Raw genomic sequence first — 15,037 nt, 5'->3', positions numbered from 1 at the left:
AGTACAAGCAATATATTTGAGGTTGTAAAGAAATTGCTTAACATATTACGCTATGTATTCCATAGAAATCAGATGTAGGATAGAGAAAGCAAGATCTCAAAAGATGGCTAAGTTATTCAAATGTAATGATTTATCAATGCCCATAAAAATCAGGTTACTACGATATTATATCTTTCCTATACTGTTGTACTAAGTTGAGTCGTGGACTGTCGCAGACATGGAACCCTGAAGATGTCTTATACCGACCACGTTACTAATAAGGGTGTTTTGCTGAGAATGCAAAAAGAAAAAGAGCTGTTAACTACAATAAAAACAGACAAAATCGAATACCTCGATGTGAAAAGTAGAAGAAAAACGAGGAGCAGGAAAGCGAAGGATTTTCTAGCTGAAAAATCTACATACATGGTTCAACATAACAACCACAAATCTTTTTGGAGCAGCAGTGTGCAAAGTACAGATTGCCATGCTACTGGCCATCTACACCCGTTGCTCTGAATATGTCAGCTAGTTACGGATGTTTGACAAAGTCAAAAGCTTTACGATAGTCCATGAAGCAGATAGTTCATGTCTCGTGTATAAGTACGTTGAGGTAGAATAGAGCCTTTTCAGTCTCCAGACCGTTTTTGAAGCTATATTGTCTCTGAGCCGAAGGTCTTAATCGACTTGCTGTTCGCATTTCTTGTATATACAGGTATGTATTGTTATATTCCTATTTGACATGAGAAATAAAAGACTATATTTATATTTAAAATTCAAATTAAAATAAAAATTTTCATATTTCTGAACCACGAGCATATAAATTTTGAACACCCTGTATAAGACAAATTTTGTAAAAATAGGTATAGCTAGTTTTAAGAAAGTGTTTTCGGAGAATTGTTTACTAGCCCCATAAACAATGCATTTTAAGTAAGCAATTAGGGTGCTGGTTTTAAGAAAGTGTTCTTTGAACTGTTTATCAAAACCACAGACAATATATTTTATTAAACAAAAGAATAGGTCATTAATTTTTTCAAGATATGCGGGTAGGTAATTCATTAGCCGCACGGTGCATAATAGATAGTTAAAATATACCTGTGTATTAAGATTCTTAAACATAGATAAAAATATGATTAGTGTAAAAAATAGAATTAAAATAGTCTAGTCTAGATAGTTTAGAAAAAGGAAAGAGTTTTTTGGTAAATACGTCATGATTGAAAGTTGTTTTTGATTGAACGATTTGGAAGGATGAGAATGAATGAGGAGAGAGAGTCAGTGTGTTTTGTTGGATCGAAGGAAGGAGTCCAGTTTTGATAGTAGTGTAAAAAAATATAACAAACGCCGGTTGGTTTTTGGAAAAGTGACGAGCATCATATCGTGGAACGAGTAATAGGCCAAGTCGAGAGATGATATAACTCCTTGAGTCTAAAGTATCCAGTGTTTGTTTAAGTGTTTCAAAAAGTTGGAATACTACACCAGGAGAAAGCCGGAACGAGTACTGTACGAGGCATAGTGAGGAAAGGGAGAACGAGTTTGCAGAGGAGCAGGGACATTATTGGAAAACGTGGACGAATTTCTCTGGATCGCAACACCAGCAAAGAAGGAAACGTGTTTTGTGTGAAGACATTGTCGAATCATCAGCAAAGGTCAATTTTATTTTTTGTTGAGACATGAATGTATGGTTTTGCGTATTAAATACCACAGTGCATATTGAACTATACATTTCACTATTATAAAATCATCAAACCTCAATCAATTTTGTTACTTATAAATCATTATAGTTGATTTGTTTTATATACAATAATATTGATAAAATAAAAAAATTTTATATCAAAAAAATTTGAACAGGTAGAACATCTTGTATAGCAGAGGTAGAGAGATTTATAGTTAATTATTAAAAAAAACAAATTTGGAGACAAAAAGAAATAAGATTCCTATTTTCATAATTGTTAGATAAAATAAAGATAGAAGAATAAATAAAATTTGCAATATTAAACATTTATTTCCGTTGATAAAATAAACGACTTTTATAATTTCTAATTGAAATTCATATGTGTATTATTTTATTCTCTTTTATCTATCCCTATTAAGAAGCCACCGAGAAATATTTTGAAGCCACGAAAGTAAGTATTGATAGCATAATTTAGTCGAGATTTACAATTGATTTATGTTTGATTTGTTTGATTATTGAGATAATTAATTGATTAATTAATCACAGTAGATCACAATAGTATGTAATAAGGGAAACATCACATGTTTGTGCCTTAGCTTTTTTGTGTAAGTTTTTTTTTTCAGATCTGTTCTGTGAATGGCGTTGAACACACCTGGTAAAGATCTGTTAAAATTTAATTTTATAACAAAGATAGGATGGTTCCAAAGAAAAGAATATATGTTAAAAACATTTACTATATACTAACCAGTAATTACAAATAAATATTTTAAGGTTCTGTCTTAACTTCTTTTTTAACCTTCACATCTTTCTGATCTTCCTCTTCCATTTTTACGTCATCATCTAGTGCATCTTCTTTACTATTTTCATGTAGAAGAACGTATTCTCTTGAACTGAAGCCAAATTTTATGACATCTTTTTCGAAAAGTTCGTAGTATTTTTTTGGGTCCATTTTTTTATTATTTATGAAAGTTCCATTGGCTGATTCTAGATCAATTAAATAGGGTCTTACTCTCTTTCCTAGAATAAAAAAAACTAAGCTAAAACTCTTTGTAAACAACAACGTGCGCGACGCCTGTCAAGTGCACCTGCAACTCGACAGTTGGGTTCTAAAACTCATAAAGCAAATACTTCTTTTATGTATTGAAATTTATCGAAAATTATTGTTTTGAACATAGAAAAAAAAGCTTGGATCTGGTGGTCATTTAAAAGCATTTGAAGTATGCTTCGGGACACATAGAAATAAGCTTATATTAACAGACAATTTAAAGGTAATCAGTTTACTACAGTAAATTGGTCTGGACTAAATCTCGTCAGAGACTCCATCCTATCCATAAAAGGTATTGTCAACAAGATGGCAGGAGCAACAAGTGAAATAGGGCTGAAGATTAATGAAGAGAAGACGAAATATATGTGGATAAGAATGACACGAAGAGACAGGATAGGACAAAATGTGATGGTCAACACCTTCAATTTCGAAAGAGTACAACGTTTTAAGTATCTGGGAGCCGTAATCACAGCTGACAATGGTGTTACTGAAGAAATAAAAGACAGAATCCAATCGGCAAATCGCTGTCTATTTGCACTGGATAAGCTTATAAAATCAAAAAATCTTACAAGAAGTTCAAAGATCAACATCTATAAATCCATCTTTAGACCTGTACTAACATATGAATGCGAAACATGGACCATGACCAAAGCAAACGAAGAAAAGCTCAGACTTTTTGAACGAAAAATACTTAAAAAATTATCGGAACTCACCACAACATCACCACAATCCAGTAGAGGATCAAAGCTAATATCGAATTAAAAGCACTCTACAATGACGCCGATATTGTCCATACTCTGGGCTAATTAGCAAAATACAAGGAAAAGATATTTATAGTCGGTTCGCTAAACTCAGACGCAACTTTCTAGATATTTTAGCCGATATTTTTTTTGTTTTTTGCCAATTTTGCAAAAATTGGCAAAATTACTAAATATTTAGTTATTATTAACTATTTAAAAATTATTTTTTGCCAATTTTGCTAAAATTGGCAAAATTACCGACTAAAATATCTAGAAAGTTGCGTCTGAGTTTAGCGAACAGACTATACCAGCAATTTTATTGCTGGAATTTATGGGTGTATATATTAATAATATAGGTATGCAAAGTCCGCAGATAGTGTGCTACTTTTTTTATAGGCGCCGGAAAATCGTGTTTTTTTCAATTTTTGCTCTATAACTCCAAAGATTTTAACTTTACACCAAAAACACTCAAATAAAAATTCACCATAGTTAAATTCTGCATAGAGACGTGTTTTTCCCGATTTACTTTGATGAAAACTTTCCCCGGAAAATGCGGGTTTTTTCAACAAAATCTTTAATTTTCAACTAAAATTTTAGATAAGTAATTGTTTATCAACAATTAAATAACTTGGTACTATAAAAGATATTTTTGTATAGATTACAATTCCAGAAGCCGATGGAAATTGAATGAACAGTTTAGCAACAATTGAATTGTTAATTAAAAATTAACGGTCGCTGTAATAACCAGAATCATTATGATACATAAGAATAACTATGATTTTTGTATAAAAATATAGTGTACCTATTAGTCCTGTCGCCAGGGGGGGGTACAACGGCCTCGTTAATTCAGATGGACTTACCCAAGTTTTTTTTATGTATTTTGACCCGTAGAACACGAATTTTTTGGGTAACAGTTGATCCGGATGTCGATAAGATTGTTATAGACCAAGAACTTGAGGAATCAAATAACAGCGATTTTTGGCAAAACAAAACAATATTTTGTATTTTTTGGGTCATTTTAAGCAAAAAATATTTCTACAAGTTTTTTAGTAGGATGCACAGTTTTCGAGATAAACGCGGTTGAACTTTCAAAAAATCGAAAAACTGCAATTTTTAAACCCGAATAACTTTTGATTAAAAAATAAAATAGCAATTCTGCTTAGCGCCTTTGAAAGTTCAAGTCAAATTATGTCGGTTTTGATTATTTGCATTGCTAAAAATTTATTGTGTTATTGTTAAACAAAGCTACAAACAACTAGTGCGTGAGTGATGTTTCTATGATTTCTCATTTAAAATCGAACGAGTAGGTAGAATAGGTACTAGTGCAATCAAGACTATTTCTACGTTACATGCGTTAAAACACATGTAAAAGCACGGGAAACCCTACGTGTTTATAGCTTTGTTAAACAATAAAAAAATAAATTTTTACCAATGGAAATAATCAAAACCGATATAATTTGACTTAAACTTTTAAATGCGGTAAGCAGACTTGCTATTTTATTTTTTAATCAAAAGTTATTCGGGTTCAAAAATTGCAATTTTTCGATTTTTTTAAAGTTCAACCGCGTTTATCTCGAAAACTGTGCATCCTACGAAAAAACTTGTAGAAATATTTTTTACTTAAAATGGCCCAAAAAATACAAAATAGTGTTTTGTTTTGCCAAAAATCGCTGTTATTTGATTCCTCAAGTTCTTGGTCTATAACAATCTTATCGACATCCGGATCAACTGTTACCCAAAAAATTCGTGTTCTACGGGTCAAAATACATAAAAAAAACTTGAGTAAGTCCATCTGAATTAACGAGGCCGTTGTACCCCCCCTGGCGACAGGACTATATCTAATGTACTTTACAGAATTGAAATTTGACTATTTAAGCGGCCTCAAGAATATTTTAAAATTATAATAAACAATTTTTTGGCTTATAAACAAATAGAATATCTCAGGAAATATTAAATTAAATTAAATCATGAAAACGGTATTGGTAAAAAATAAATTAATTTATTATAACAAAACAAAAGCAACTTTGACATTTAATAATGCGTTATTTAGATGGCTCTACTCGAGTTACTTGGGAACAAAAAAAGAATGAAGAAAATTGCTCCATGGGAAGCCGAGAAAGTGCATTTTTTTAACGTATACCGATTTTGAAGTTTGAGATTACATTTTCTCCAACCTAATTTTTGATTGGGATTTTGCTATTTTTGGAAATTTTCACTCGTAATATCGATAGTTTTTATTATAATAATATATGTTATGAGTATTTTAAAGATATGAAAATTGGTGTGGAGAAAGAGAACCGAAATAAAAAGGTGATAGTTCATAAATTATGATCCTGTTGTTTATATCTTTGCCGTAAATGCTGGTCAACTTTGACCGGTTTTATCTCAGGAACCACTCATCACAACTTTTAAAAGAAGCGTACTGCCGCTTTTTTTCCAATACCGTTTTCATGATTTAATTTAATTTAATAGTTCCCGAGATATTTTATTTGTTTATAAGCCAAAAAATTGTTTACAAGTTTAAAATATTCCTGAGGCCGCTTAAATAGTCCAATTTCAATTCTCTAAAGTACATTAGATAGGGACAGTATCTTTTTATGCAAAAATCATAGTTATTCTTAAGTATCATAATTATTGTAGTTATTATAGCGACCGTAAATTTTTAATTAACAATTCAATTGTTGCTAAATTGTTTACTCAATTTCCATCGGCTTCTGGAATTATATTCTATACAAAAATAGCTTTTATATTACCAAGTTATTTAATTATTGATAAACAATTACTTATCTAAAATTTTAGTTGAAAATTAAAGATTTTGTTGGAAAAACCCGCATTTTCCGGGGAAAATTTTCGTTGAATTAAATTGGGAAAAATACGTCTCTATGCAGAATTTAATTACGGTGAATTTTTATTTGGGTTTTTTTGGTGTAAAGTTAAAATCTTTTTCTACAACCACTATTCAAAGTGCACTTTTCTGCACGGTTTTATGTTAGCAAACTTGATATTTTCTCACAGTATGAGATATTTGACATTAGTGTGCAGAAAAGTGACGTTTCTGTGCCGCAAAGTGACGTTTCTGTGCCGCAAAGTTCTTTTCTGCACAGTTGACTACCTCATTCTGAGTAACGTTATATTCTGTTTACATCCGTGGACTACCGCATTCTGAGTAACGTTATATTCTGTTTAAATCCGTGGTTAAACTTTAGACAAATATATAACCTATAAGACAATTATTATATTTAACTATAGCATAGAAACTAAATTATGGATGTTACAACTGTTTTATTTTACAATTTTACTCTTATTAAATATTTTATAATTATCAAATAACCAATAAATATTTAGCAACCTGTGCAAGAGACGTCGAATGAAGTAGGTTTTGTGTAAATTCGTGACTGCATAAATATAATGTCAATAATGTGTAATAATTGTTTAAATTTAAACAAATTAAGGCAGTGCATTAATTTTTTAACTGATTTCTGTGCAATTTATTTAGGTATAAGGAATTTAAATTGATTAGTAGGTATTAATTAAATACAGTTTAAAATTTATCACATAGGTACCTATTATAATTAATCGTCGTTTGGAAATTGTGATTTTTATTTTTAGGAAAAACTGTGCTTGTAGAAAAAGTATAGTGTGGAACACGTGCAGAAAGGTAATTTCTCACTCGTTTGAATTGCGGCACTCGCTTGCGCTCGTACCGCAACTTTTCAAACTCGTGAGAAATTAGTACCTTTCTGCACTTGTTGCACAATATACTATTGGAGTTATAGAGCAAAGATTGAAAAAGACACGATTTTCGGGCGCCATTTTGTTTATAAAAAAGTAGCACACTATCTGCGGACTTTGCATACCTATATTATTAATATAATACAATCATAAGATTCGATTCCAGTAATAAAATTGCTGGTAAATAACTTTTCCCAAAAATGGCCTATTCTCCGATAATCTGCCCAGACTACCAAGAAATTAAATCACAGCGACTAAGATGGGTAGGCCACGTGCACAGACTTCATACCGAGAGACTTGTAAGACTGGTATGGGAGGAGATTCCTTCAGGCAAAAGACCACTCGGACATCCCAGAATGTGATGGAAAGATAACATCCAAGCAGATCTCCGGAAAATGAACATTCCATTTGACCCTAGGTTGATGCAAGACCGAAAAAATTGGAAAAACGTATAGTTAGCCAAGACCCACCCAAGGTTGTAAGCGCTACGTGATGATGATGATGATGATTTTACTACAGAAAAAAATTCTGTATTACCCAGTTCCTCAGCAAAAAAATGTAATTTTATGATGCAGTGAGGCACATCAAAAGAAGGCAGAATTATGAAAAAAAAGTTTTGACTAACCAATGAGAGCGTTTTCTGCTAATGCTAGCTGTAACTGCAATATTTGTACGGCCTGAGTGCAAAAGGTAACAAGTCAAATTTCCTGGTTTTGAGGAAACGAAAAAAAAAACGGTTCTTGGGTTTTTTTCGAATAAATTTTTAAATTTTTTCAGAAAACAATACAAAATAGTGGTTTTTATTGAACTTTAAAAAAATTTATAGTTGGACTTTTGCTTTAATTACATTTTTCGACTTTTTACAAAATGCACAATATTTTCCTTACTTGTTACCATTGACACAGACTTACTCAGGCACTATTTCTTTTTTTCAGCAACTTTAAGGCACAAAAATACTAAATTTATTATAAAATGACTTTATGTACTTTTACTGATTGGAAACAAGTCCACCAGGCAGTGATTATGGTGATAAATTCAAATACTGTCCTGAAGGTAACAAGTCCACTTATTTCCTTTTGCACAAATTAAATTTTTCATATTTAACTTGTTATACTCTACACATAAAAAAATGTAGCCTTTCAGTGGTAGTGGACTTGTTTCTTTTTGCACAGAGCTAGACATTGGTAAAACAATGAATATCACATGATTAAAAAAATCCGAAAAATGACTTGTTACCTTTTGCACTGAGGCCGTCCATTTATTTACCTGAACTTCCATTTTCCCTAGTGAAAGGCACTAATCGATACTGAAGAGCTGCATGCTGCTTGGAACACGATGGATGATCAACGGGTAAATCCACAACTTTTCTTTCTCTGCCAATAAGATATGCACTCTCTCTATGAATGTACAACACTTGTAATGCTTTTTCCCCCTTAAAAGGATATAACCGCCATCTTCTCCTTGGCTTCCTTGCCTCTGGTGGTTCACTGTATTTAATCACTACGCCTTTATAGGTATTAGTTTCTTCTGTAAGTTTTCCAGATAAGCCGAAGTTCGGCTTGTCTTTCTGTTGGGGTTCTTTTTTCTGTTTGGAGTCATCTTCGGGTTTGCCCCATCTGGCATTGGCATGGTCAAAAGAGCTACTTCGTCTGCGTCTAAAACTACAATACATATAAAAATATTAAATATTAATATTAAACATTTTGTTTCAATTGCAGAAAATAGAAAATGAAATACTGGAAAAATACTATACAATTTCAGGAAAAGATTATGGTTGGTATTACAAAATTAGCGAGATAACTAAGAAGGACACTAACATAAATTTTATTTTTAAAACGTTTTTATACACTTGGCTTGGTCTGTGTCACGGTCTCCGCAAATTTTCTAATCCATTTTAAAAATAGTTCTAGGCTACCTAAGTACCTGAAATTTTCAGAATAGCTTAGAACTAGCTAACAATGCAATATTTAACTGCTATTATACAGGGTAATTGATTAGTGGGGTAAAACTCCGTAGATCCATTACGGTAATGGATAGCGATAAAAATTAATAACAAAAATTGTAGCCAACTTTGAGCTTCACATTACAAAATTAGTTAGAATGCTGCAGGGTGTTCGATAACATAGTGGCAAATCAAAGTTATGTTTTTTAAATGGAACACCCTGTATTTTATTTTGTATTCGAAGTCTTCTTAATTTCTTCATAACAAAAATATAAAGGTTTGGTATGTTATACACGGTATTTACAAAGTTATAACCAATTTTATATGAAAATCGTAACAAGTTTAACTCCCTGTATAAATAAAAATAAGTACAATGGTTTATTGATGCCATATTTTTTTATTTATTGTCAAAATTTTCATAAATGATCGATATTACTAATTTTCTTTATATTCAATACAGGGTGTGTCAAAACGCAAGTACATTATTTTCTCAGTAATTTTAAATGAAACACCCTGTATTTTATATCACTATCGAAAAGTACCATTACTGTACTTTAATTTTTATATAACATTCCCTATGTCTAAACTTATTAGTTTTCGAGATATTTTCATTTTGCAGAGCAAATTATTAATTACAGGTCGTAGGGCCGGTTGTTCGAACGCTAATCAACAATGATCACTATCAAATCTTTAATTACTGTTACAACTGTCAATATCAATTTTATTGGGTTGCTGAAAACATAATTGATTATAATTATGAGATTAGTTAATCAATTAACATAACAATTATTAACATAATTGATTAAGTAATTTTGTAATGTAATCAATAACTATGATTTCAGCAACCCAATCAAAGTTGACATTGACAGTTCGTGACAGTAATTAAATATTTGATAATGATCATTGTTGATTAGCGTTCGAACAACCGACCCTAAATCTTTCCAAGTTTTAGGTAAGCCATGACTGAATTGTCTAAAACTGACAATTTACGATTACTGATTATCAATCTGTAATCAAAGTTTGCTACAACTTTTGTTATTAACTTTTATTGCTATCTATTACTGTTATAATGGATCTACGGAGCTTTACCTTACTAATCAATCACCCTGTATGGATAAATCGATTTTTTTTATTTCAAACTAATATTTTTATATTTAATATTTTAAAGTACGTTTATAAATCGATATCTACAAATTGATGGTGGGTATGTGGCATTAGACTGCAGATCGAGAGTTCCCTAGTTCGAACACGGCTGTTGCATATCTTTTTTAAATTTTTTTTATAAATAATTTAAAGTTGATATACTTAAAATCCATATTTTATACGTTAATTATTATATATAAATATTATATACCATTTTAAACATCCTTGGTATTATAAAAAGTACTTTTTTATACTAGTGTAATTTTTGGAATTATAATTTTAACAGTTAATTCACCTACTAAAAATTCATATTTTGTTGTTTCGGAACATGTTGTGTCCTGTATATAACAAAACCGTGTTATTATAAAAAGTACTTTTTTATTATAGTGTAATTTTTGGAATTTTAAGCATTTTATATAGTCAAATTATTTTATATTCTCTCTTATAAATAATAAAAACGTTTTATTATAAAAAAATTCTTTTTTATAAAAGTGTAATTTTTAATGTTTTGTATTTTCAGTATTGATGAATAAACATCTATCTAAATATCTATACATACCCTTCTCTCCTTTTGTTCCTGTCATTTCCTTGATCTCTTCTATTGTCAAATTGCTTACTCTTTTCTCGTTCCTCACTTCGACTCCTAGAGCCCTGCGTACCTTTGTGATCATACCTATCTTTATAACGAGACTTGTCTCTATCATCGTATCTATCTCTATCATCGTATTTATCTCTATCATCGTATTTATCTCTATCATCATATCTATCTCTATTATAACTTTTACTATCATATTTATCTCTGTTATAATCCCTAGCATCCCTTCGATTCTGATTTTGTTTTTCCTTGCTATCATATACCTTCCTTTCATATTTATCCTTTGAATGAGACTCTTTTTTGTCCCAGTTCTGTTTACTACTAGATTCTTCTTTCCTTAAGTTAGAGTCTCCTTCTCTCCTTGTCTTATTTGTGGATTTTCTGTAACCAAACAGTCTAGGTGAAACAAGCTGAAAATGCGAGCATTATCATAACGTAAACTTTGTTTATTTACTTATTTAAATTCATAATATAGAAAATTGCTATTATGAAAAGTGGTTTAGAATTAAAAATTATGTGTTAATGTGCAATTATATCATTCTAATTTAAATGTTGTGAACTATAAATGTACTTTACTCTTGATCGAAATTCATATTTTTTATATACCTCGTATAAAATTAATAAAATTTGATATATGATGGTTGCATCATAAATCTTAGACCATGAAGAATAACTTTTCTTCGTCAAATTAAAAATATAAGAGTTATAAATGCAAATGATGTTGGTATCCATAATTTGAGAAAAATCTTCAAATATTTTTTTCCATTAGAAGGATGTAATTGCATATATCAGAACATAATTTTTTATTCCAAACATTTCATAATAACAATTTTCAATATTGTGAAATAAATCTGTGGTACCAAGACAAAACCCGATATGTCAAAAATTATCGATTTTTCGTTTTTAATGGCAATATGTACATTGAACGATGAAGAATATGATGACAAAACCCTACATGGCTAAACGCATCCTTGTAACCAGTAAAGGATAAAATTAGTTTCCGATATGTCCACTATTACAACAACACCATGAACTTTTAAACTCATCTGCTGCAAAATCACAATTTTTGACATATCGGGTTTTGCCTTAGCACCAATGAACTATACTTTTTACTGATGAAGTGAAGAAAAGTGTTTTGAATCCTCAACAATAGTTACAATGGAACAGTCCATTTATCATTAGTTGCAATGGAACAGTCCATTTATCATTAGCTACTCCCATTAACCCTCGTAAGGCGGTGCGGGGTGCAGGTGCACCCCAAACCTTGTTTTTCTCACGTATCTTTTTTAATAATTTTTTTTTTATTTTTGTCAATTTTTTTATTCCTATTAAATTCAATTCTAAACGTATTCCACCCATTAGAGCATTTAAAACCCTTTTGTGTTTAAGCGCTTTTTTGAAAAAATGACTTTTGGGTGCAAATGATGAAAACATCGTATCCTGAATTGGACGTTTCTGATGTTCCACCTGGAGCTAACAGAGCTACGGGACAAGGTCGGTGTTACTTATGTCAGAGAAAAAAGACCGAAAGTCCCGGCATAACTACTGTATTGTGTGTAAAAACTTTGTGTTACTCATTCTGTGAAAAATTTCATGTGTTTGTCTTGTGACGATAATATTTTTTTTTTAAGAAGAAATGAGTACTTTTTTTGTAAAATTATGTTTCGTACGATAATAAATAAGTCCTAATTATCTTTCAAATAAATTTCCCTGACATTCACATATAAAAAAATGGATATACAGATGGGGTGCACATGCACCCCACACCAAAGTTGTTAATAAATTATTGCTTTCAAAATATACTCAAATTGTATTTTTAAACATCTTATTTATTTTAGATAATAATTAAATTCACTATCAAATTTAAAATTTAGTTTGACATTCACGAAGTCAAATGTAAATAACCTATGCTTTGCTTAACAAATCCAGATTAAAACTAGCCTACTTACTACCAATGATTTCAGTTGAAGTTTAGTGTGTCAGCAGAAAATAAAAGGATTATGACGTTACATTTTAGACTTTGAGGTCGGTTATCTCAAAGATGGTTAGAGATATCGAAATGCCATTTTCAGATACATAGGAATCCATCTCTAAAACAGCTCTAAGTATTGCAGGAGCGGCAACGCACAAACAAACAGACTTTGTGAATTTATAAACGAAATGTTTTCATTAAAAAAAACAGGTATATACAAGATGTCACTATAAGAAGTAATTTGAATATTTAAATAAGAATATTTGGGCATTTAAAAGATACTCTGGATATATTTTATTGAAAATCAAATTATAATATATCACTGGTCCGAAAAAACAATGATGTAACTGCAAAACGCAAAATTCTCCAGGAAAGCAAAAAACAATTTTTAAATATTTAAAATAGAGATTAAATGAAAAGTAATCATCCAGGAGCATCAGTATTGCATTTATTCTTACAACGAAGGCTTTTATTTACACCCTATTGGTTCGAATTTCATTATTTTAATTTAATCCCCCCATTTTCAACCCTATCTACAGTTGTGTTGTTATGCACATAAAACAAGGTCTAAAATGGCCCATATTTCAATAACTACACAAGATGCAACTACCCTGAAGTGGCTCAGCACATAATTACAGTTCTGTGTGCTCGTTACAGTTCTCTGTGAATCGACAAAATTTGCAGTTGTCATTGTTTTTCCGGGACAGTGATATAATGATAAATATATGAAATTGACACAATGAACAACCTTAGATCCGAAAATCTAAAACTTCTAGGTATCGTTGGAACCAACATTCTGGTGACAACCTAAATCTGTTTCCTAAAACTTGCAAAGCAAAGAAACGATAAATGATGCAGACTACAAAGAATCTACAATATGCATTCACATCCTATCAATTTATCTAGGCAAAATTCCATTGAATGTTGATTCCCTGTACTTATAATAGGAGTTTTGCTCTCCTGAAAAATTTGTGTTTTCAGAATTTTGACACTAATGAAGCTGGAGTGCAATACAATAAAGAAAACTTATTTGAAGAACTTCAGTTTTCAGTATATAGGATAAAAATTCTAAATTATACATACTTAGAACTTGTTTTATGAGCATCTGAATCATCTGAAGAATCTTGATACCTCTTCTTAGATATGTGGTCACTATCACTATCATCACTATCTGAGTGGTGCTTATGTTTTTTACTCTTGTATTTCTTAGTTGATTCTTCAGAAGATGAGGAATACTTGGAAGAGTCACTAGCACTAGAAGATTCAGTATCTTTCTTTTTCCTGTGCGAACTCATATTGATATCCGAACTGTTTATTATATTAGTCCTTTATATAAGTATTATACACATAATATTAAATTTTTAATAAGTAATATGAATTAGATACAAACAGTACTTAACGTTAATGACAACAATGGCAAATGCCAACTTCCCAAATTTTAGGTTAAATTGACATATTAGAGGACTCCTACCAAATACACTTTACAGCCAGGGCATATAAATTTGTGCTCCTATTTTTTATAAAATATAATTTAGTGTGATGCTAATGTTTTATACTCATGAAACCTAATTGATCCTATCGTTTAAAACTTACTTAATAATAATATTAAAGAATATTTTTTCATTATTCTTTATCCCACGAGATATAATCAAGAATTATTTTGCTTTAAAAGTTTCCCAATTTTTCTGTCTTACTTTGCTTCTTTATTTTCTCCACTCACTTGATCTTTCTTTTTGATATTTTAGTAATTATTTTATGAATCAATATGTTCGTTTTAATATACCGGGCGATTTTGGATGTTCTTCCTACTAATGAATATAAATTTGATTTTCTTTCTGTTGACCAAAAACACCAAGAAAGGAGGTGGATAGAGGAAGTGAGAATAGATACTAGCAGAGGCGTAGCTACCGCCATATCAGCCGTATAAATTATACGGGGCCCCGACATTCAGGGGCCCCAGCGCGGCATGTCGAAACAAAATTCCATTTAAAAAATTGAATAAAATATTCAAAACAGTGCGTATTGTTTGCATATCAACATTTTCATGTAATGGATTCCCTATCTATATATAAATTATATTTTTATCTATTCTCTGCCGCTCGCCGTTATTCCATAACAGACCTTTTTGTCAAGCTACCTTTCATTGTCTATTCACCATTGGCTGTATGTGAGACATTTTATATAATGTATAATGCCAAATTGCAATTTTTGTAATCGCTT

The 15,037-nt window shown here is 30.8% G+C and overlaps 1 protein-coding gene across 1 annotated transcript; it reads right to left on the bottom strand.

The window, feature by feature from the left end:
- Nucleotides 1-2,364: 2,364 nt before the first annotated feature.
- On the bottom strand, nt 2,365-14,238 carry LOC114336468 (uncharacterized). Its single transcript, XM_050655045.1, has 4 exons — nt 13,901-14,238; nt 10,810-11,226; nt 8,432-8,826; nt 2,365-2,665 (listed from the first exon to the last, which is right to left on the bottom strand). The coding sequence occupies exons 1-4, from the start codon at nt 14,110-14,112 to the stop codon at nt 2,415-2,417; spliced, it is 1,275 nt and encodes a 424-aa protein (XP_050511002.1). The 5' UTR covers nt 14,113-14,238; the 3' UTR covers nt 2,365-2,414.
- Nucleotides 14,239-15,037: the final 799 nt, after the last annotated feature.

The sequence above is a fragment of the Diabrotica virgifera genome, chromosome 6 (genome assembly GCF_917563875.1).
Source record: "Diabrotica virgifera virgifera chromosome 6, PGI_DIABVI_V3a".
NCBI classification, from domain to species: Eukaryota; Metazoa; Arthropoda; class Insecta; order Coleoptera; family Chrysomelidae; genus Diabrotica; species Diabrotica virgifera.
Note: the sequence above shows the minus strand (reverse complement) of the source record. Positions and strands in the feature narration are given on the sequence as shown.